At 43.3% G+C, this 23,847-nt stretch overlaps 1 protein-coding gene across 1 annotated transcript; it reads left to right on the top strand.

Annotated features, from left to right (window-relative positions):
• Positions 1 to 3,007: 3,007 nt before the first annotated feature.
• Positions 3,008 to 22,096, top strand: LOC118792683 (uncharacterized protein C14orf132-like). Its single transcript, XM_036550583.1, has 2 exons — positions 3,008 to 3,342; positions 21,427 to 22,096. Exons 1-2 carry the CDS (start codon positions 3,316 to 3,318, stop codon positions 21,652 to 21,654), a joined length of 255 nt encoding a protein of 84 aa, XP_036406476.1. The 5' UTR covers positions 3,008 to 3,315; the 3' UTR covers positions 21,655 to 22,096.
• The last annotated feature ends 1,751 nt before the right edge of the window (positions 22,097 to 23,847 follow it).

The raw sequence follows: 23,847 nt of genomic DNA, 5'->3' as shown, positions 1-23,847 counted from the left end.
CTGTTTATGGTAATATATGCGGTTCACAGAGTGATACACAACTGCAAACACTCCACCAGCATCCTGCTCAAAGTTAAAATGCAATTTATGTGTCCCACAGCCTTCAGCTGATAAATAATAAAGGTTTACCCCTTTGTTCTGCTGGCGTGGTGAGGCATGCAGACAATCCCAATGTAAAAGCCCCATTGTTACAAGGAACACCTTGCAAGCTCTGCGAACACGTTGCAACCCAAACAGGAAGCTTTCTCTGGCGAGACACGCTTGGCCCACCTCGTCTCAGACGCGCCTGCAGCTTTGGAGAGAAACAGATTCACTCAGACAACTTCAACGTCAACCTCCACATTTTCTGCTTTTGGATTGCTTCAATATTCATCTCTGTCATTTTCCCAGATCAGTTTTTTCCTTTAGTGATACTTTTTTTTCCTTTTTGATCCCGTTTGACAGTTCGATCATACCACATCCAGTTATTTCCTTCCAACCGCAATAATTCCGCCGGGCCTGGAAGCACTGCGGATGAAATATTGATGCGCTAAAAAGATTGTGTGTCAGTGCAATTTGTTCTGGAATATTAATGCCCGGCACAAAACAAATCTGAAGGCTAATTAATGCTCGGGCCTCCCGGAGAGCAGATTATTGCACAATATCAATATCACAGTCATAGCGATTGGATGATTCAATTAAGAGTCCCGTGCCAGAGCACTGACCCAGGATCAGCTGCATTGTTTTAAAAAGCACAGAAAGGCTTTTCACAGATTTAAGTGGATTAGTACCTCACAGAGAGGCCTCTACTACAGAAGCAGCTATCACCTTCATACCCCTCCCGAGAAGTCATTTCTATTCCACTCAACACTTTCCTGTGGGGGTTAGCCTGTGACATTTTTTCTTCGGTCTGCTATTTACTGATTGTCTGAGGGTTTATTTTTCCATCAATCCATTTATTGATGGAAATCGTGTTGATGAAGAAAGAAAATGTCTGTTACTTCGCGTCCTTTGGAGAAATTAGAACAAAAAGAGACTGTTGCCTGGATGTAAGGTCTACCCACCAGTCAGCCTTGGTTTCACAGAGCCATTTTCTTCGGTGCCCGCCTGCCACTTCAATGTCTGCCATTTCAATCAAACGAGCGGCACTTTCTCCGTGATAAACCTCCGTCTGTCACTCATAAACATGCTCAGATTTTTGGGGGAGACGTTTATTCTTCTGGACCAGAAATATCAAGCTTTGACATTTTTCGATAATTACCTTTGATTCATTTCTTGGCATGTGGCACACATTGCAATACTCCGACCAGGAAAAATTCCTATTGCCATTAATTTTCATTATTTCAGTGTTCGTTTTTTAATACTCTCTTCTCACTCTCCGTCCAGAAAATTTATGTGTTGAACATGGAGGTATCTTTCAAGCTCCAAATGAAAAGTAGTCAAATAACCTTGTTTCATTTTTGTGCTCAATGTGTCATGAGCATAATGGAATAAATGACAGCTCCTAAGTGAGGAACCTTATCACGCCTCCCACTTCCTAATTTATTGTAAGCTAATGCATGTGGCACTTCATAAAACTTCCAGAATAATTCATAAGTTGAAGCCTGGTTATAAATACTGTAACAGACCAAGCCAGGGCCTGTCCGGATTTTTCGCAGCGAGATTAATGTGGTTTTAACACATTGGGGATGGTTATTACTGTGCATGTGATTAGCTCAAATATACTTTTCAAACACGTTGACATTTAGGGGATCATAACTTTTCAAAATGTTTTAGTTTTGCAAAACCAAAGCCAGATCCTACACTACTGGCAAGTACCGTCTTGACTGGGGACTGGGGACTGGGGTATTGTCTTGACTGGCTGTGCATGCACGTATGTAACCTTTCACCTGTTGGTCTCAGCAGGTTAAAGGTCACACGCCTAATTGGAGGACTCAGCACCAGCCAAGTTGGTGTGATGGAGTAAAGGAGGATTCACTGGACTGTACAGCAGTCAGTGAGACCTCCCAACTCCCAGTCCTGTGCTGCTGGCTCACTTGTAAAATGTGGAGAATATCAGATCCGTTGAACAAAGCAGAAAAAAGAACCAATAAAACGATTGTCTTACAAATATTTTTGCTTAATATGTTTATTTGATAGTTTGCCAGGATCTCTACACATTTAATCATGTTACTATGTGAAAGATACCTCTGACATTTACAGCCAGATATAATACCTAATTATTATCTTTAATCTCAAGTCATTATATTACTTGAACCGTTGGCCGCTATTTTAAATTCTTTAAATTTATAAATAGGTGACATGACAGTGTATAAACACAGGTTTGTGTTTCGTGTGAAATCTGTTTCCATGCTTACATTCTGCGCATGCAGTTGGATTTAAACTTCCCTTGTATGAGTGATTAAATTACCATATTAAGGGAGAACGAGGTGTCTGAACATAAAAGTAACCACAGACTGAGTTTTTGAATGTGAGGTCTTTGAATTTATGCATGCTCAGGACAATGTGTCAAAGGACGGCACCATGGATCTGGGAATAGACCGGAAGTATTAAATATTGACCAGTTTAGCAAAGTGTCATTAATCACCCAGCACATTCTGTATTTATCATCGGTGCTCGGAGCATGATAAATCACCTCGGCAAAGACCCATCCTCATTAAATATTACACATGGTTTTTAACTCTCGCTCCTCTCTGTCTGCTGTGCACTGAAGAGGCAATTCAATTAGGACCTGTCATAACTGCCCAGCTGAGGCTACATCATTAAGGGCATGATGAAACCTTACAGAAAGGTACACACTGATGATTAAAAGCTAACGAGCTGTCATCAATTTAATACAACAAACAAGTAGAAAGGAAACAAACAGCACTGGGTGCGTAACCACAAAGGAGAGGACCATACCGTTCATAATTTCAGGCACTCGGGAAAAAGCATTGTGTCTCGGTACCAATCTGGGGGAGGGGGAGGGAGTGGGAGAGAGAGTGGGAGGGAGTGAGCGAGAGAGAGGAGAGAGAGAGCGGCAGGCATCTTCAGCTTGTTCCATCATCGCAGATCCTGTCTGCCTTTCTCCCTCCCTCCATCTCCCTCTCCCTCTCTCTCTCACTCACACACAAACACACGCCCTCGCTCTCTCACTCTCTCTCTCTCCCGATCAGAGTGCCATCTGTTAACATGGTATAGAGCTCAACTCCATGCACGCGGAAAGGCATGATTCCAGCCTCAAAATGAGAACGCGCTGAAGGCAGGAAACAACAAATGTTCTTTTGGGAAATTAGACGATAAGTCACCCTTTTTTAAGTTTCTCACTGGGTGTATCGGCCTGAAGCACATAACATAATGGATCTCTCCTTTATGGCTGCGCAGGTAAGCCAAGAGGATATTTTTACTCCTGATGTCATTGTTGTTCCGATATCATCCTTCCTTCTTAAAAGCCTATTAAACAAGTTGTTCACATGCTATATCTGAACTTTTAGGTTATTGGGAACAAAGGTTTGCTATTGACTAAAAAGTTGAAAACCTGTTATTCCTCAGTCTTAAGAAGCTAAGAGAAAGCTGGTTGTATGTTGTATAAATGTGTTATATCCCTTGTGTTATGTTCTACAAAACCTGTATGCTAGTTGTTTTGATTGGTGTTATGTTGCAGTCTGCACACTAATTTGTAATATGAATAAATGATGCCAAAGGAGTCATGAGTAACCAGGGAAAAAATTTTAAGAGCAATTCTTTTCCAAGAATAAAAGCTTGGACATGCAAAAGGTAGTCTACAGCATTCATTTCAGTTGCTGCCGTTTTGACAAGTGCTCCTCTACCACAGTTCACTTTGCAGAATGCCTTCATTCTGCATGTAAACTTGACCCAAAAACTTTTATCTGAAACAGCGTGATGCACATGCAGTGTTCCGTGAGCCTAATCCTCCTTCTCCATCTTATTCCGTTGTTTAATGGATAAATATTTCATCACAGGCAATAGCATGACACCAGGCTTTCTTCATCCACTTACCGATGGCAATAAAATACCATCATGTGGAAGCACACCATTCTGGCTAGGTTATTTGTGCCAAGTCATAGTTTTTTTTGTTTTTGTTGTTGAGAAGGCTTCATTGTGAAAGGAATTCTATTTAGGAGATAAAAAAGAAAATTCCTCTTTGCTGAAAGCAGAGGTTAATGTTAGATTTGCCTATGTTTGGCTTAAACAGTGACATTTAGTACTTATATTATTTAGTTCATGCAAGCATACTTTTGTATGTTACTGAGACAGCTCTTGGGACTACTGTCTGTAGGTAAAGTAATTACAGTAATTAAACTGGATTATATGAGATCTATATGTAATCAGTATGTAATTGCATAAGATCAATAGCTATTACGACCAACTTGCCTTTGGTAATAGATACAACATAGCTTTATGATTCAGTAAGAAAAATGTAATTAAAGCTAATACCCTCCTCACCAGACAACAATAATTTAAAATAAGGTAATAATCTTATTTAATGATGGAGGTTACAGATACCTTAAATGTCTGCCTGTAGCGACCTGGCACTGTCTGTAGAACAAGTTTTCAGGTTGTTTTCTTAACATTTCTTTTTTTCAGTTCATGTGTCTCCTCCTAAATGACTAAACAGAGGGCATACATGCATTTCACAGAGCACCTGGCTGCTGTCTGGGGGAGGCACAGGGACACTCCATTGTAATTCTCTTTCCCTCCCTCCCCTTGAGTTAGTGGGAAATGGAGATGAGTGTAGTCTCCGGAACATTTTATGGCAAAACCTTGCTTGTCCGTTGCATGTTTGGCAGGTGGTCAGTCTCAGTCACCTGGCACTGGTGCCATGAGGACCATCTCATTTTTGCTCCCTGCTGTCTCTGGGCGATCGACACAAAAGCACCTGATGTTTGACCTTAGAGGAGAGTGGACTTTACTTGACCATCATCCCTGTAAGCAGAGGCATCCAAAATTTTCTCCCCTCTATTTCAGTGGGGTTTCCGTAGGTGTGAGTAAGTGCAACTCTGGGCATAAATCAAGATTTTGTGTTTCGCCATATGTATCGAGTGGTAAATGCATGACTGAACACTGAACAGTGTCTTCTCAGCCAGAACCCAATCCTTCTCCTTTGGTCATCAATGTAAGCCTGCCTTTATTGCCTACCAATACAAAACATGGAGAAGAGCCTTTCCACAGGTAGCACTCTGACTGCTAAGCGACACCATAAAGAAGGTAGCAAATTCTTCATGACCATACCGTCAGCAACAAGTTCATCATTTCAAAACAGAATGAAATGCTACACAAAGAAAACTAAAAAGAAGTTTGGAGAGAAATAAATTTGATATGTGGGTTTCACATACACATCTCCCTAAATGGTCCTGCTAAGTGTTCACATTTTCATTGGCTATTACTTCTGCCCCAGCAGAGGACATGTCAGATTTAGGTATGGCTTTACCTTATAGAATGGGCTTATATTATCCATTCCTGTTTAACACCTAAATATTATGGCTACCTACTTTTTATGACTACAGAATGTGGGGATACATCTAAGCAGCCAGGTTGGTAAAGCTGCCACAAAATGTACCGCAGTGGCTTATTTTCCAGCTTTCCCAGCCCGGGTATAGCTCCCCCTGCTGACTGACCTATGGCTGCACGTCCAGTGTTGACATATTGGTGTTATTCCTTTGCCATGGGAACTGTATGGCATTTCGCCCGACAGCTCAAGCAGCGAGTCTCCGCGTGACGCACCGGCTCATTCAAAACGGCCTCATTCATGTCCAATGGCGAGCTTCTCCGAGCCGCCGGCAGCTGTTCAGAGGCACGCAGCGGGTATTTGGAGACCGGCAACGCTCCATTAGTCGCCGCCAGCGCCTGCCATCACCGTAGGCCTGCCCCTGGCAGTGTCTCACACCGACGCGAATGAGGAAGCCGCCACCATTACATGATTACCAGTACACGCTGTCACGTTCACGTTTCACGCTCAAGGGCGTCCAACCCAGTCTAGAGGTCAAGAGGGATCACCAGACCACAGCAAACGGCACAAGGACAAGGTTGGCCCAGCTCTCTCTCACAGATGGGAGGGGGTTTCTCTCCTCACAGGCATCAAAGCTGCACCCCTTATCACTGCATGGCCCCTCTTAGTCACCTGAGATTGCGGTCAGAGGGAAATGCCCCACCCAAACGCATCTGCGTGCACGTTTAATTTACAGTGAAAGCAGCTTTGGTCCAGGTTCACAAGGAAAAGATTGCAATCCATGCAGCAGCATTAAGCATCGCGGTTCACATGTTGACTGCATCCATTTGGTTGATGCCTTTTATGAGCATCTCTCAATTCTGTAAATGAGGGCTTCGGTGCCGTGAACTCAATTTCAGTGCATATTTTCAGGAGTAGTTCTCTTATCAGTTTACTCAGGTGTTCTCTGTAAGATATGTTTGACAGCCTTTTTTGAATCAACGCTTAATTCATTCCTAAATGAACTCTGGATCCTTGGTATCAGTCATGTTCCTTTTGGCTGGATGCATATGGAGATTTCGTTCACTGACTATAGTTATGATGGTGGTTTAGATGTCCATTAGTCTGCTTACTGCTCCGGTCATGTCCGGGCAGCAACAGTGACATTCTCTTCGCCTTTAATTGAATTTCTGAATCCTGTACTGCCGGGGCCATTTTTGTCACCAGTACTTTTTCTCTCTTTGTCCACGAAAGAGTTATGAAGCTTTTAACAAAGTCTCACAGAACCTGTCATTACATTACCGCAGCACAGCAGACAGTCTCTAATTAAATTTCATGTTCGGATTTCATGTTCAGCAATTCATTCTTTCAGACTTAACTTAACTTAACTTAACAGACTTTTGTTCTTACAAATGTACTGTATCTTTTCTGGCTTTTGATAGCTGGTTTTTACAGAAGCCTGTATTGCAAGGTAATGTAATGTAATTGCTGTAAAAGTGCAGTATTTATTAAGAGAGTGAGATGTAGCAGGACTGATCCACATTATCTGAGGTTCAACTGGAAAAGTATTGTATTCTATGGCTTCTCCCCTTGCTGGTCATTAGTTTTTATTACTGTGTACATTAATATGTGTGTGTCTGACTGTAATGCCATGACAGAGACTGGAGGTGGGTCAGTGTGTTAAGATGGGCATGGGTCAATGTGTTGTGGTGGGCCTGTGTGTCAGTGTATCAGTGGGGGCGTGGGTCTGTGACAAAGGCCAGTGGTGTCCGTGCTGTAGATTAGAGTTTTGTCATACCTGAAGATCAGGCAAAGTCTACTTTGACCCTGAACTATCTGCAGAGTCCTCTATTGACAGAAAGGCACAGAAGATTATTTGCTGGACATGCCCTGAAAAATACCCATGCAAATTTCTACCTGAACCTTTTTGACTTAGCAGAAAGAACAGAAAAGCTGAAAAGAATTCTACAATGAAGCTATTTAAACACAGGGAATACTGTATCTGAAAATCAATCTGTAACTGTTGATGACCAGCCAGTGCATTGATGTTGAGGCAGTTCCCACTTTATGGCAATACAGGTTGAGATGATCAACATTCACAACATTTATAAAAATGCCACCATTGATTCTTTCACAACTCAAAATTCAGATTTACAACAAGAAAGTGGCTGGGGAGTGAGATATTGGTATCCCATGTCTTTGATTGTTTTTTCTTTACTGTTTTTCACTCAGTGTCCCTGTGAGAGGAAGCTGATAAAGATTTATTTCATTTATCCATAGTGTGTGTGTGCTGTTTCGCTTGCCCTGGCCAAAAAGGCTGTTCCACACAATCTCAGTTTGTTCACAGGCATCACCTCGGGGCAATCACTCCACAGATAAACTGCTCTGTATTTCATCTAGATGGGCTGACAGTGAACACCAATGGTATCTTACCTCTTCTACATAATATAATGATAAGAGGATGTGCACAAGGCATTCTAAACTGTTGCCCATAAAGCAGCATTATGATGTTCCTCTTGCCTTTCTCTTTGTTCTGTTGCTGGATATTTATGCTATACTTCATAGTAGACATGAGATAAAATATTGTTAATCAGAAAATGATAACATGTTTCATGGTCCTGAAAACATACTGTCAGATCAAATTACCACATGACTTAAATTAAAACTGGCTAAAATGTAATTTATTTTTTAGTGGAGTTTTTACTTGCTTTTCTGGTTTTGTCCATTTGTAGGCCATTCAGCTGTGCTGTGACAAACAGCACTTTATGAATGACATGCCTGGTACATCTAAATATAAAAATATATTGTCATACCTGAGAAATGCATTTAAATATACAAACATTTATTATTTCTGGATATTGATAACCTATAAATCTATGTTCCATTGCTTATTTAACTGCCTTTTTTTTCAAGGGAAAACTGTACTCGTATTCTGAGGGGTTCAGCAACCAAGCCCTCACTGTTAACATAAGAAGATAAAAGTCAGTTCCTGGCCAGTCGGTTTGAGGCAGAAACTCTAGGAAAGCATTGTGTGGTAAAAGCAATGGACCCTTGTGCATGAGCAACCTGCTGCCGAGGAAAGAAAGGATATCTCTCATCACCCCTAATCCCTGCTGGGCTGGTCTCTGCTTCTAAGATCTCATTTTAAGTGTCATTTCTTTGACTCCTTGCTGCTGGCAGTTCTAGGCATGTGAGGAAAATGGGGAGGTTGGTGTTCTGTTTAAAGGGCACACGGGGTGTTCGCTGAAACGTTTTTTTTGGCTGTGGAGTTAAGCAACCCTGGAGACAGTAGTGTTCGCTCACAGGCTGACTGAGTAGGCAGCTACCATATTAATAGTGTCTACCACTAGATGGCGAGAAGGCCAACAAAGGAATCACAGCCAATAGGAAAAACACTTTTATTTACTTAATTAAATCATGTATTGCACTTTTAACATATGTAATTGGTTTGCTTTTGAAATTTGAAGTTAAGTGTTACATCTTCTGGGAAATCGATAAGCATTTGAAAGTAAAATCCAGGTAAAGTCTTCGGTTGAATGCCCTGAGGACACACCAAGTCAATATTCCTTCTAGGGCTGTGAGTAAATACTTTGTTAGTCCAACCAAACACTTTCCCTGGATTTTGGTTTCTCATTGATCCTTGGTGAGTTTTCAGTGTTAGTGTTAGAAATGATGAAATTGATAGAAATTTCAAAAAAAAAGTTGAGGATTTTTTTTTCATGTTCTCTTTCTCTCAGGAAATTGTGAGCCAGCACAACAGACGACTGACCTTGGACTCACCAGGGTCTTTTGCGCCATTAAATGTTTATATTGTGCTCGATTTTCATCTGAAATGTTTGCAGAACTTTGGCTTCAACCGCTGTGGCCCACAGGTCATGGCCATTCTCTTTCCCCCACGTCCCTGGCATATGAGGTCACTCCCTCCTCACTCGTGTTGCTAGGCTACGAGAAGGGCCGGCACAGTTGATCCGAGATGTATTTCCACCCCGGGACAGAAAACCCTGTCAGAAATAGTTAGGATTTTTATTACAGTTATTTTGCATCATTACTGGTGTAGGTCATATGGCTTTCCCCTGGATATAGAGGAAGTTGCATAATGTTGTGTAACACATCTGCGTATTTTCCTTAATAGCAGTGACTTTTATAAAACATCCCAGCTACATCATCCCAAATGGAACTCTACAAGAGACATCCCAACAGAGGAAAAAAAACAGTAAACAAGAGCCAATCATACATTGCAGAGTGAAATCATAGATTGACAGCCCCCAGCCCAGGTGATCTGCATTTGGGAAAAGTTTGGTCTCATTGTGACATGAATTGGTCTGCTTGGCAATTGATGAGGGCACAGATGTCTTTACCTTGGGAACGTCTGCATATTGTGATTTGCACATATGTTCACCTCTTTGAACAGAATAAGGTCAGAGATTCTGACCCACCGGGGATTTCAGCTCATAATCCCCTTCCCAGCATTCTACCCCACCCCCCCAACCCCACAAATGCATATACACACATGTAAACACACATGTGTCTGCCCTGCTCATTGATTTGGAAAAGGATTTTACTAGAGATGGAGGAATATGGCTTCGAGAACCCTATAATGGCTGGAGCTATGTGTCAGTGATATAACATTTTAGATTTTTTGGGTATTTTCTTGAGTTTAACCAATATAGGACTTAAGTCCTTAAGGTTCAAATAGAAAAAAAGATCTCAGATTGTTTGTTTTAAAGTTAAATTCGTAACAGTAGCCCGGATGTTAAGAGTTTAGGGGACACTCTAGGTGCTGACTTGTGCTTTTACTCTTTCATACAAAATGTAACCAGAGTGACCGCCTTCCATTTGAGAAATGCTGCCAGAGCAAGGTCATTCATCTCACGGACCGATGCCAAAAGGTTAATGCATGCTTTTGGTCCAAGTAGATTAGACGACTGTAATGCTCCACACTCCAAAAAATGACTCAAATCAAGAGGACAGAACACATTACCACTGTCCTTGAATCTTTGCATTGGTTGCCTGTGAATCATTGAATTGATTTTAAGATTGTTTTACTTGCTTTTTAAAACATCAAATGATTTAGCACCAGAATACATTACAGACCTATTAATACACTACCATTGCAGTCTGGCTCTGAGATCTAATGAGAATCTTTGTATTGTAAGGTAAATGGCTTGTCTTTATTTGTTTCTTTTGATTTCACTATGAAATTCTTCCTCAGTTTGCATGTAAAAATACAACTGTTACACAAATACCGTTTCTTATTCTTATTCATCACTGACCTGTACGAACCAATCAGATGACATTGATCTTTATACCAAAATATTATGATTTGTAGAAATCATTGATAATGATGATGACATCACTTATATTGTATAACACCACTCATTTTGGGATCTATGCAGCCCCATTTTTGAATGCTTTTTCTTTAAGCATACACATCATTTGGCTTTAGCTGTAGCTTTTTCTTTATCAGTAATCTGATTCTGTATCTGCATAAATTGCACACAGGTTTAAATTTGTTATTAAATGTTAAGCTTTGTTGCACTTTAATGCACGCGTCCACTTAGATACTGTACATTTTAGCCACATAACACTTTTCATCTCTATTGATAGTTTTGGCTCATGTGTTGTCAGTTTCTGTCAGCCATGAAGTGAGAGGAAGGGAGAGATTAAAATGCAACGGCTTTGGCTTCCATTTCACTTCAGCAGAAAGCTTTGTAGAGGCAGACAGTGCTCTGTGAAAAATCTGATATGAAGGCAGGATTACCTTTGGGAAAACACTGAAAAAGCCCAACAGCAATGCACCATGGGAGGAGCGAGCTGGACTGGCAGTGTGGATATGTAATGACAGCTAACGTTCTCAGACATCGTGAACTCCGACCCACAGACCAATCCTTGCTGGCACCAGCAAACAGACTGTGCATCTGCTCAAATATCTCTCAGAAAGAGCTGACTCGTACTGCTTCTGCTAAGAGCACTGATGGAGTCAGGGTAATGCCAGAGTGACACAGAGACAGAGAGAGAAGCGAGTGAGGACTGTGAGTCACAGCAGTGAGAGAGAGGACTTGGAGTAATATGAAAGGGAGCGAGGCAGAGAGATAGACAAGACGTCAAAGGGCTTAGAGCCAGAGCAATTAGAGAGGGGAGTACGCAGGACTCTGAGTCAGTGTGATCAGTCAGAGAGGAGCTCACAGGACTCAGAGTGATGAGAGTAAGGACTCGGGGTCAGAGCAATGAAACACAGGTAAGAGTATGCAGAGCAGCCCAGCTGTCAGCTTAAATCTATAGGGAAACATAAACCTTTTGTCCTGCACCTAGGATGTGGAATGTGCTGCCAGGTCCAATTAGAGATTCAGTGACCCTGGACAGTTTTAAAGCGCAACTGAAAACATTTCTTTTGCAGCTGTTTTCTAGAGCAGCTGTGAAGGAGTATTGCTGATGCTGTAATCTCACTGATGTATATAATTAGTTTTATTATTTTTTACAACATAACTAGTGTGAACTATGTTTTCTGTTTTGTGTGTGTGTGTTTTTGACAGTTGCATGTACCTGAGGCACGCAAAATGTGCACTATAAATAAAATTCATTATCATCATTGTTAATATGATACCCTGATAACTGAAAGTAGGGCAGCCTCTGGTACATTATGACTGTGAAAGGAGCAGCAGTCCTGATGTTATTAACTGAATATCTGATGTGCCATAATTAGAATTATCAAGGACCTTGAATGATTTAGGTGTCTGGCATTATGAGCATATTTGATACTGAAATAACAGCCATGTTATCCTGGAAAATATCTGAAGGTTTTTCCACACATTTCTCACCAATCTCTCTGGGAATATCTGTGCAGATAAAACTGAGGCTCGAGATGTGCATATGTGTGTGTGTGTGTGTGTGTGTGTGTGTGTGTGTGTGTGTGTGTGTGTGTGTGTGTGATGGGTCCAGGTGCCCCCCAGCTGTTATGGAAATAGGAGCGCTTGTCCAATGTGATGTAAAGCGCTCTCAATAAAACTGGAGAGTGGGAGGGAAACCGCTCGGCACTGTGGGGGAGGACGCTGTGTTTTTGTCACTCACCGTAGCCAGGGGGGAAGATGTCCTACTCATACGACACACAGGAGAGCACGCACATGTGTGTGGGTGGGGGGTGGGCACTGTTTCCCGTTCCACCCTCTGTGTTCTCTCAGAGCACTCATGGTAGGTACCCCCGCACACAGACGTGCGGACAGTGAAGGGACAGGGATGACGCAAGGCCTGAGTGCCCGGTTTCACTCGCCCGGGCGACACCATGTTGAATCCCTGCTGTGCGACGGAGGGCTGGAACCAAAAGTTGTTGCCCATTTTCCCAGTTCCGTGTTATTCTCAGCACCTTCTGCCTGCCACACAGAGAGATCTGCCTCTGCCTCTTCCTCCCTCTGAACAGAGACAGAGGTGGTCTCCTCAGTCACTTCCCTTCAGAAAGCAGCCCTCATGCTACTGCAGGGCTGTATGTGAGCGATCACTTCCCAAAGGGGAGATTTATACATCCACTGTGGGCAGGTAGTGCAGCAGTTGTTTTCACAAATAAGCCCCACAGGCTCTCATTAATAATTCAAGCAAAATAGCAAGAAAATGCTATATATCAGGACTTTGTAATGGGGGGTGGGGTGGGAGACTGTATGAAGGCGAAGGTGTTCCTTTTGAAAACATCCTTTGATAATCAAAGAACATTCGCCTATAGAAGTGTCCTGATCCGTTCAGTGTTTTTCTAGTATTTATCATGCATAAGTCATCAGGCTTCAAATCGCTTGAATAAATTATGATTGTGGAAATGCATTAAAGTTGGTGCTAATTAATATGCAGATTAATTTTCCTGTCCAAACATTCTGAAGCAATCGCATCAATTTTCCATACGGAAGTGCTTTTTTAATTACTGTCACATTCTCTTTAAAGTTTCCTTTGTGGAAAGTTTTTTTTAATCATCTGTCTAATTTAAAAGGCTCTGATCTAAAATGTAATTCTTATTTTATCATTACATGGAAAATTAAAGACCAGAACGCTGTGATAAGCGTAGTAATTTTTATCGTCCATTATTTTTTAAAGGGAACACATTGCCTCGGTTCAGACTCATCTGAGGTGATATATTTGGTGATCCCTCAAGATTGGGAGTGCTGACAGCCGCTCCTCACAGCTGCTAGTCAGCCTGAATGTGCAAACCACTCCTTCACACCCTTGCTGGGACCCAGTCTCACATGCATTTGGAAAGGAGGTCAAGGGCAGAAGACCTCTTAGAGCTGATTCTGGGTCAGTCCTGAACTCTCAGATCTGACTTTAGGTATGTTATTAGACTCTCAGAACTGATTCTTGGTCAGTGGTGAGTGCTCAGAGATGATTTTGGGTCCAGTATTGAACTTTCAAAGCTGATTCTAGGTCAATTCGGAATTGTCAGAGCTGATTTTTCACTAGTGCTGTAGATGAGCTCTCAGAACTCATTCCGTGATACAGAGTCAACACACAACTCTCAGAGCTGATTTTATTTTCAGTATTGAACTGTTAAAAGTTATTCTGGGTCAGTCTATTCAGAGTATTCAGAGCTGATTTTATATCAGTACTCTAGAGGACCTTTCAGAGCAAATTCTGTGACACAAGGTAAATAATTAACTATGTAAAAGATGATTCTGTATCAGTACTGAGCTCCTAGAGCTGCTTCTGGGTCGATGCTGAACTATGATTAGTACTGCTTACAGGTCAGTCAGAGAGTAATTTCTCTCTGCACATCAGACCTGTTGGTGTTACTGGTATGTGATTCCTGAACAGTGAGAACAGTGAGAGAGAGTGAGACAGTTCCCAAACACATCAAGAAGCAGCCCGAGTAGGATAGGGGGTTCTGACCCATTCGGGCAGGTCCAGGCATGCCGCTTCAGTGAGATCCATTTTAGATGCAGACACTATCACATCTGAGATGTATTGATGTTACTCACGCCCAGAGAATTATGACAATAAATCAAACCACTTTCTTCCGCTTTGAAATGTCCCATAAATATTTAGTGGGATATGCAACAGAGCAGCCCTACAAAGCCTAATCCCCATGGCAGTAAGCTCCTCTCACGCACATGCACATACACACACGCGCGCACACACATGCACACACACACACACACACACACACGCACACACACATACACACACACACACATACACACACACACATCCACAGTGCAACTCGTCTCCAAATGGGTTATCTTCTGCGGGAGACGTTCGTATTTATCAGAGGCAGACCCTGCTTATCTTCTCATTGTGCAATTCAATTTCACTTCATTGCTCTTTTGAGATTCCATACCTTTTTCATAATTTCGGCTTTTTACCAGCCCAAGAAGATAAAGCCAGGAATTACAAATAAGGCAAGCTGTCTGTGGGTTAAAAATAGCCAAGTATTTGATCACATCTTTATTATTTTTGTGCACTAGTTACAACTACTTGGTTAGCTGGACTAACCAAATATTTTTTTGTTGTACACATTCATCATTAAATAGCACTAAAGGTTATTGCACTGTATATGTCTAGTTCATGGGGAATGAATTGCCAGTGGATATTGGCTCATATTAAACAGTTCATTCTCACCCTGGTATTTTGTTCTGTGGAAACAGCATTCCCACACAAGAGACAGGATGACATGTAACACCCAGTACCTATGACTTACATGTGGTCAGAAGACATACTGTAGCCCGCCACTGCTGAACAGCAGATGCAGAGAGACATACGGTTCTAAAAAAAAAAAAAAATCCCATAATCCCTTCCCCTTAGGAGGAATTCCATCTCCAGGATGCACACAGGAGTTTTGACAGCTGCTCTCACCCTGCACTCAGGTGGAGAGCGGTTCGAGACCCTCAGAGGAAGTGATGCATCTCTTTTCCCCCCTCTGTAAGCTCCACCATGTTAATGTCAGATCCTGAGACTACAGGAATGACCAGGAAAGAGTACACTCAGAGCCTGAGAGGGGAAGTTTTAAATATTTGAGAAGCATGGCAACATTAGGCAGTCATCGAGTGGCGATTAGTACAGCGTTTTGTACTCCAAAGCCCTGGGAAACAACAGCAGGGGGATGCATCTGACAGAATCGGATGGTGGGAAAAAAATAGCTTGCCATCTCTGCTTGGAATCTGGAGGGGTGTTCTGCCTCCAGAAACAGCAATAGCAATCCCACCCAGCTTATCTACTGACTACTTTGGTAATTAAATTTTGGAGGAGTTACAGTAATTACTTGGCTAAAATTGAAACACCACCTGCAATAAGGAGGAGTCAAGCGTGACCGTGACACCTTCAATGCTGGGGAAATGTGAAAAGGCCCCTCATTGCTCTCCTGAATGCCTCAGACATGGTGCATGGTTCAACTCGGTGCCACCATGGAGTCTCACTGAGTATCAGCTCTGGTACTAATGCAGACGATAAGAATCTGTTTGAACATGGTTCTTTGAAATCAAATAAGTGACATTCATAAATGTTTGAGTGACACCATTACGTTTTAAAATAAAAAGATCCACGACATCAAAGAATATAATAACTTAAGAAGTTTAATGCTAAGTAAAGGACATTCAGCCCAGATAGGCACTTGATCTTACTCATGGTTGTCAGTGTGCCCATCACTGTGACAAGCCTGGTCAAGAGTGCTTACTGCTTCCACTGCGCACAATGCTAAGCTATCCTCTGCCTTCAAAACTCACTGAATAACAATGCGTGCTAGTGTCACTGTGAAATTTATCTTTATCTAATTAATTCTGCTTAGTGAACTAGAGCATGTGTACTTGTGTGAATTACAGCTTTCAGGCTGTTCTCATACCCCTCATACTATATCTTGTCATTTCTTGAAGAAGGTGTCAGGAGTCTACAGTCATATTTGGAGAATACTGTAATACATTAAAAATAGCTCAAGTGTTTCAATCACCATGATCATCATTATAATCATCATCATCATTTATGTCATTATAATCATCTGTGATCAACAGTGCAAAAACGTAGCTGCCCAAGTGAAGTGTTGCAGAATAAAAATGGTGAAAGCAATGTAATGAAGCCAATAGGAAGACTGACTGATGTTCTATTAAAGAGGACAGTTCAGCTGGAACTCCAAATCTAAACTCCCCTGACTGGGGAAATCCCATATGTTGTATGTTTGACTTTAGCTTTGAGAGTGACAGTGCCGCACATATCAGACAGTGAACAGTAAAGGTGTTGTGTATGCCAGAGGGAGAACAGTAAAAGTCAGCTCAGGAATGTATGTCACTCTGACCTCAGAGACCGAAGGTTGCCAGTTCTCCGCATTACCACGGTAACAGAGGACGAGAGGCGCACGTTCAGAACAGGGGCGGGTCAGAGAGAGAGAGAGAGAGAGAGAGAGAGAGAGAGAGAGGGAGAGAGATAGAGATGAGGAGCTGGGCAGGGGAAATGCTGACGAGCCGCCTCGCTGTTGGAGCCATGTGCAGATGAGACAGGAGGACAGGAGGGCTCAGGGGGGGCGGTCACGGGAAGGGAAACTGCAGACTGCACATGTTCCTCCCTGCCGATGGAATCCCCAGAAGATGGTGCACTCCACTCTGACAGGACGTCTCTGCTGAGCCAGATGTGACTGTGGCATCAACATCGGATTTTTCATTTTATGCAGCTACTGAGACCGAGAGGGTGTATCGCGTACACAGAGACTCAGGGAGAAAGGGATGGCTGTCATTAGTGCACAGTGTACCTTCCTTTACACATGAGACACAGATACATGCACAGCATGGGATAGAGATGGTGAGACAGTGACACAGTGAGACACAGAGAGAGGGTGAGACAGTGACACAGTGAGACACAGAGAGAGGGTGAGACAGTGAGACAGTGAGACAGAGAGAGGGTGAGACAGTGACACAGTGAGACAGAGAGAGGGTAAGACAGTGAGACAGTGAGACAGAGAGAGGGTGAGACAGTGACACAGTGAGACAGAGAGAGGGTGAGACAGTGACACAGTGAGACAGAGGGTGAGACAGTGACACAGTGAAACACAGAGAGAGGGTGACACAGTGAGACACAGAGAGAGGGCGAGACAGTGACACAGTGAGACAGTGAGACACAGAGAGAGGGTGAGACAGTGAGACAGTGAGACAGAGAGAGGGTGAGACAGTGACACAGTGAGACAGAGGGTGAGACAGTGACACAGTGAGACACAGAGAGAGGGTGAGACAGTGAGACACAGAGAGAGGGTGAGACAGTGAGACAGAGAGAGGGTGAGACAGTGACACAGTGAGACACAGAGAGAGGGTGAGACAGTGAGACACAGAGAGAGGGTGAGACAGTGAGACAGAGAGAGGGTGAGACAGTGACACAGTGAGACAGAGGGTGAGACAGTGACACAGTGAGACACAGAGAGAGGGTGAGACAGTGACACAGTGAGACAGAGGGTGAGACAGTGAGACAGAGAGACAGAGAGAGGGTGAGACAGTGAGACACAGAGAGAGGGTGAGACAGTGAGACAGAGAGAGGGTGAGACAGTGAGACAGTGAGACAGAGAGAGGGTGAGACAGTGAGACAGAGAGAGGGTGAGACAGTGACACAGTGAGACAGAGGGTGAGACAGTGACACAGTGAGACACAGAGAGAGGATGAGACAGTGAGACACAGAGAGAGGGTGAGACAGTGAGACAGAGAGAGGGTGAGACAGTGACACAGTGAGACAGAGGGTGAGACAGTGACACAGTGAGACACAGAGAGAGGATGAGACAGTGAGACACAGAGAGAGGATGAGACAGTGAGACACAGAGAGAGGGCGAGACAGTGACACAGTGAGACAGTGAGACACAGAGAGAGGGTGAGACAGTGAGACAGTGAGACAGAGAGAGGGTGAGACAGTGAGACAGAGAGAGGGTGAGACAGTGACACAGTGAGACACAGAGAGAGGATGAGACAGTGAGACACAGAGAGAGGGTGAGACAGTGAGACAGAGAGAGGGTGAGACAGTGACACAGTGAGACAGAGGGTGAGACAGTGACACAGTGAGACACAGAGAGAGGATGAGACAGTGAGACACAGAGAGAGGATGAGACAGTGAGACACAGAGAGAGGGTGAGACAGTGAGACAGAGAGAGGGTGAGACAGTGACACAGTGAGACAGAGAGAGGGTGAGACAGTGAGACAGAGAGAGGGTGAGACAGTGACACAGTGAGACAGAGGGTGAGACAGTGACACAGTGAGACAGAGAGAGGGTGAGATAGTGACACAGTGAGACAGAGAGAGGGTGAGACAGTGACACAGTGAAACACAGAGAGAGTGAGACAGTGGCACAGTGAGAAAGGCAGACAGTTGTCCCCAGTAGCTTACGGATGGGAGGGGAACAAGGTCAAAGCCACATTTGCTGACAGAGCCTTTGTGCACTGCAGATTATCTGTATGCTGAAAATGATCATGATGACGATGACGGCGATGATGACAATGATGCCCAATAACATATTTCATCCTGAACTTATTCAATAAGAGATCCACCCCTTACACTGTTAAGCATCAAGAACAATGCATTATTACTATGTGGAAATATTACATTTGCTTGAGGCTGTGTTTACAGCTGTTTTTTATAATATATAGAAAAGCACTTTAGATTTAAAATTTAGTTTGGAAAATATTACATTCTGTCCATATTGCCTCTGTCTCCATTACCCAATTACACAATGCCGTTTCAAACAGACCCAGGGCATGCTGCAATCCAAAAGCCAGCTAGGCCAGATAAAAGATTCCATTAAATATCAACGTTTTTCTGTGACAGCAGACGCAGGTTGGGATATGGGCCAGCCATCCCCGCAACACCCCCACCCCAACCCCCCACAGACAAAAAGCATTGGTTGCTGGGTGTCTCCCCTGGCAGCAGCCTTGGAGGTCAGAGGGTACATGGAGAAAGAGAATAGGGATAGAAGCACAGGGCAAAATTCAGCTTCCCTGACAAGTGCAAACACAGACGTGAGGGGAAAACTGTAGCTCAGAGATGTCAGGAGAGAGCACACACTATACACCACTCTGAAACCACAACTCTCTGCTGACACAGGCATATAGGGCAAGTCTGAAAGTGTCACGGTCTATTACAGTATGGTGCTCAAATGGTATGATTTTGGCCATGCTTCTGGAATGTAATATTTCACAAAGCTTCAATTGATCTCCCTCACTTAAAAAAATTCAGACATGTATACCAGATAGCATGGGGAATAGCACACTAGTTACCATCCCGAACGTAAAGCGTGTGAAAAACGCCTCCCATAACACTCTCAATAAACGTTTTATGCCGAGCCCTGTGATCCATTATTTAAAAGCTTGTTTGTATTAATTATTCATGGATGTCTGTAACACAAAACCCTTTTTTATTTAATATGGAAAGATGTGATGAAGAACAGAGCATTTTAGTAATTCTCAAATGTATGTTAGTGATGGTTTCATGTACAGCCTCTGGCAGAAGCTCAAATGTCTTTCCTTTAGGAGATAGAACTATCAAGTGGGCCTGCTTGTCATGAATGCATGAGCAGGTAGCAAAAAAGTGACTTATACTAGAACCTTTTGATTGTTTGTGTGTGTGTGTGTGTGTGTGTATGCATGCATGCGTGAATTTGCGTGCATGTATGTACACGTGTGCATGCATATGTGTGTCTGTGTGCACATTTGTGTTTTGTGTTAAGGTGACTGTGCTGGAGGTGAGGAAGGAGTAGGTGGAAGAGTTAAGCATGGAAATATAGTCCATGGAAACCCCCCATTCCCTCCCCCACCTGATCCAGTTATCTAAATACCCTTGGGTAGCTATTTCTTTTAACACGATCTTTTAAGAAGTGGGCTTGGTTTCATTTCCTGCTCCCGCCTCTGTACAGTTTATCTAGCTACCCTTTACCCCCCTCAGAGGGCAGGGTGCCGCAGTCGGGGTGAGCCGAAGTTCACCAGGGTTCAGCCGGCCTGGTATTGAGCCGTGTGATTCACTCGGAAACACCTCCAGGCGTTCAGGAGACAGAAAATCCATGGAAGCGTGGCTGTAAATCCAGGTGATGAAACCAGGTTAGCGTCTGAAGTTCCGGGCACGCTTCCCTTCTCCACAGAAAGCTCTAATTATTTGTTCGCCAGCGGCCCGCGCGGAATCCATTTAGGAGGCCGGATGGAGGCCGGCTTTTTCGTGTAGCAAAGTGCTTAGCGCCGGCCCTACTCTATCGTGACTGATTCCATTACCACCGCCAACATGGCAGTTTAATGAGCAGCTGGAGCGCAGCGCACGCGATGCTCCTGATGTGTGTGTGCGGGCACATATATGGCTCATCCATCTTCCCGCTCGCTTGTGTGCCCCTCTGTAATGAAATGGATGTATCCCATGTGTTTGAGTGTGTGCGTGTGCAGACGCGGTGTATATTGCGACCGTAAATCAGCACAACGAGCACAATCTTCCCCCGGTGTGGAAAAATGAACCCACCCCATGGCCTCTTTTTACCTGTTCGTGTGTCAGGAGGAGCACTAAGTCAGAAGGAATGTGTCAGGAATCAGGGAGGTGCAGTGGCCAGAGCCTACGCTCTGTGGCCTGAGGACAGAGTGCTGAAAACATGGTCCACATTCCATATTGAAGCTGCTGAACTGGCAAACATTCAGTACTTAATATCTTTTTTTGAAGTACATGAATAAGGCATAGTAGGGCAGCAGTGTAGGATAGTGGTCAGGATTGTAATTGAAAGGTTGCTGGTTCAATTCCCTGCTGGGGCACTGTTGCTGTACCCTTGGGCAGGGTACTTAACCCACAATTGCCTCATTAAATATTCCGGCTGCATAAATGGATAATATGTAAACTTGTAATCTATATGAGTCGCTCTGGATAAAAGTGTCTACTAAATGATGATGGTTATTATTATTACTTCAAACCCTTAAATGACATGTAGAATATGTGAATGTGATTACTATGAAAATAGGAATGGGGTATGATTACTCTACAAGAACTACAGTAGGCCAAACACAAAGGCCTGTATAGCTGTGATGCAAGAAACCCACAGTGTTTGATACTTCCTCTCCCGGTCCCCAGATCCCGGTCATGACGGGGGCCTTCATGGACTCCCCGAACGACGACTACAGCACCGACCACTCGCTCTTCAACTCCTCGGCCAGCGTGCATGCCGCCGCCATCGCAGCCCACGGCCAGCAGGAGGAGCCGCAGCCCATGTCCAGAGACGCCATCTGGCTCTGGATCGCCATCATCGCCACCATCGGGAACATCGTGGTCGTGGGCGTCGTGTACGCCTTCACCTTCTGAGCCACGCCCAGACTGCCAGGAGGGGGGCAGCCACTAAGGCCTGCCTGCGGGACTGAACTTAAATAGGACTCTACTGGTCTTCTGCTTGGGCCATTCCAGTTGCATTCTGATATCTTGCATTGTTTACTTGATGCTTGGCATCTCCACTGTCAGGAATTTAGTTTAATCTTTTTTTATGTTTTCCCCACAGTCACGTAAATCCGGGAATATGGTGTAATCTGTTAGAGTCATCGTAATGATGATATTTCCTTCTCTTTATTAAATTGATGTGCAATGAAATGACAAGGAACTGAAGAATTGGACTGGTTTGAATCTGTATTTAATTACATGGATGAAGTGGGATAGATTGTTAATTTCAGAAGATTGAGGAAACTATTAATTACGCTTCAAAGACTTCAATGAAATTGTTTAAGTTTAATTATACACGACACGGAAAGGCAAGTGCTGCAGAAGAACAGACATAATAACTGTAATAACTCCTCTGTTTATATGTTTAAATAGCCTCTGTATTCTATAAAAACATAAACTGTAAATATTAATTTAAAAGCTTTAAATGTACAGTAGACATGGTTAGATACTTTTAATATCAAATGTTGTCTAAAGCAGAACCTTTTCAATTCAATTCAAAGTTACCTTCAAAGTCTATCGTTAGGTAAATCTAAAGACGTTGTCAGGATACTAAAAAGAAAGATTGATTTCCCTTGAGAGATACTCAATGTGACCTCATAACACAACAGGGTGTGAACAGAAGCTGAAAATCAGCATATTCATGTATGACAGGATGATTGGTTCAGGATGGTGACGTTGCTAAAATAGACAAAAGCATCTATTGCAGGTTCCACTCTTGTTCAACATATCCCCCCTTCAGGCTGTAAAGCTAGGAAGGTACAAACTGGGTTAAATTCAGTTTCTCCTCTTTTTTCCTCAGAAAATAAGCCTTGAGTGCTATACAGACAATCATTTTCTGCATACTTATTATTTTTCCATATTGCAGATTTGATGATTTTTATATGTTACAATATTAGTGTCTCAATGTGTCCTTAGTTTGACAATCTCCCTTATGAAAAAGCTTTTTATCACAAACAACTGTGAAGCAGGCTACTTAATATGAGCATTGAAGGCAGCACGCCTGACAATCCGCCATGCTTTGTCTCTAAACAATGAAGCCATGGATTAAGCTGGATTGAGTTTTCTCTAATATCCATTTAGTTTCAGTCTGAGACAAACAAAACAAGGTGATGGCGAACCGAATGTTTTCTCTCTCCCGCCTCATCCCCCCCAACCCCCCCATTGTAGCTCCCCATCTCTGAAAGCTAAACTACATTAGCCAATTTTACACAGCACTGCACAAGAGGCACATGTTACTATGGTGACAAACCCTCCCCAGAGGAAATCAAGGGCCGTCGCTTGCCAAGAGACAGTGGATTTTATTCACTCACACATACATACCGATACATACAGTACACATACACATAATCACACACAGTCTTGCCCACATACTGTGCACTCCCTCTCACACACACACAAATATTCAAACAATATGACACACACTGTGTTCTCTCTCACTCTCTCTCTTTCACACACACACACACACACACACACACATGCACACACATACACACGCGTGCACATACAAACACACACACTCCTTTTTATTTCATTCATGCACACACAGATCATTCTAATATAGGCAGTCCCAAGGGGACAAATCACAGGCCCTGATTCCGCAGTGTGGGATGCACCAAACTGCGTTCTGTTTGGCAGCGAGCATGAAGGACACTGGCCAGCACCTATTCCTTCATTATGAGTATTTGTTTATTGTGTGTTTTTGAGAGGTGGGAGGCTAATGAATAAGCATTAAATCTCAGCTGCGACTGCTTCCCACAGAGATAAACGCTCTGAGCGGGTCAGGACCAAAAGTGTCCACCAAACTGCTGGTGTTGGAGTTTTGAATAGCCAGGACTTTGACTGTGATGAACAGTAAGTAATGAAGTCATGTAAAATAAAGTCCTGCCCTCTGTAATATGTCACACTGTCAGCTCGGACCGGTCCTGCTCTAGCTAATCAGATGAAAGTGTCGTCATCGACCTTCGTTGCTTGACCTTCCGTTTCAGCTGAATGACAGACCATCAAATCATCGCTCCAATATAGACAAAGCCAATGATATGCTAAATATAGGCGTGGTCGCTTTTC

Source organism: Megalops cyprinoides, chromosome 17 (assembly GCF_013368585.1).
Source record: "Megalops cyprinoides isolate fMegCyp1 chromosome 17, fMegCyp1.pri, whole genome shotgun sequence".
In the NCBI taxonomy this organism is placed as follows: Eukaryota; Metazoa; Chordata; class Actinopteri; order Elopiformes; family Megalopidae; genus Megalops; species Megalops cyprinoides.
Note: the sequence above shows the minus strand (reverse complement) of the source record. Positions and strands in the feature narration are given on the sequence as shown.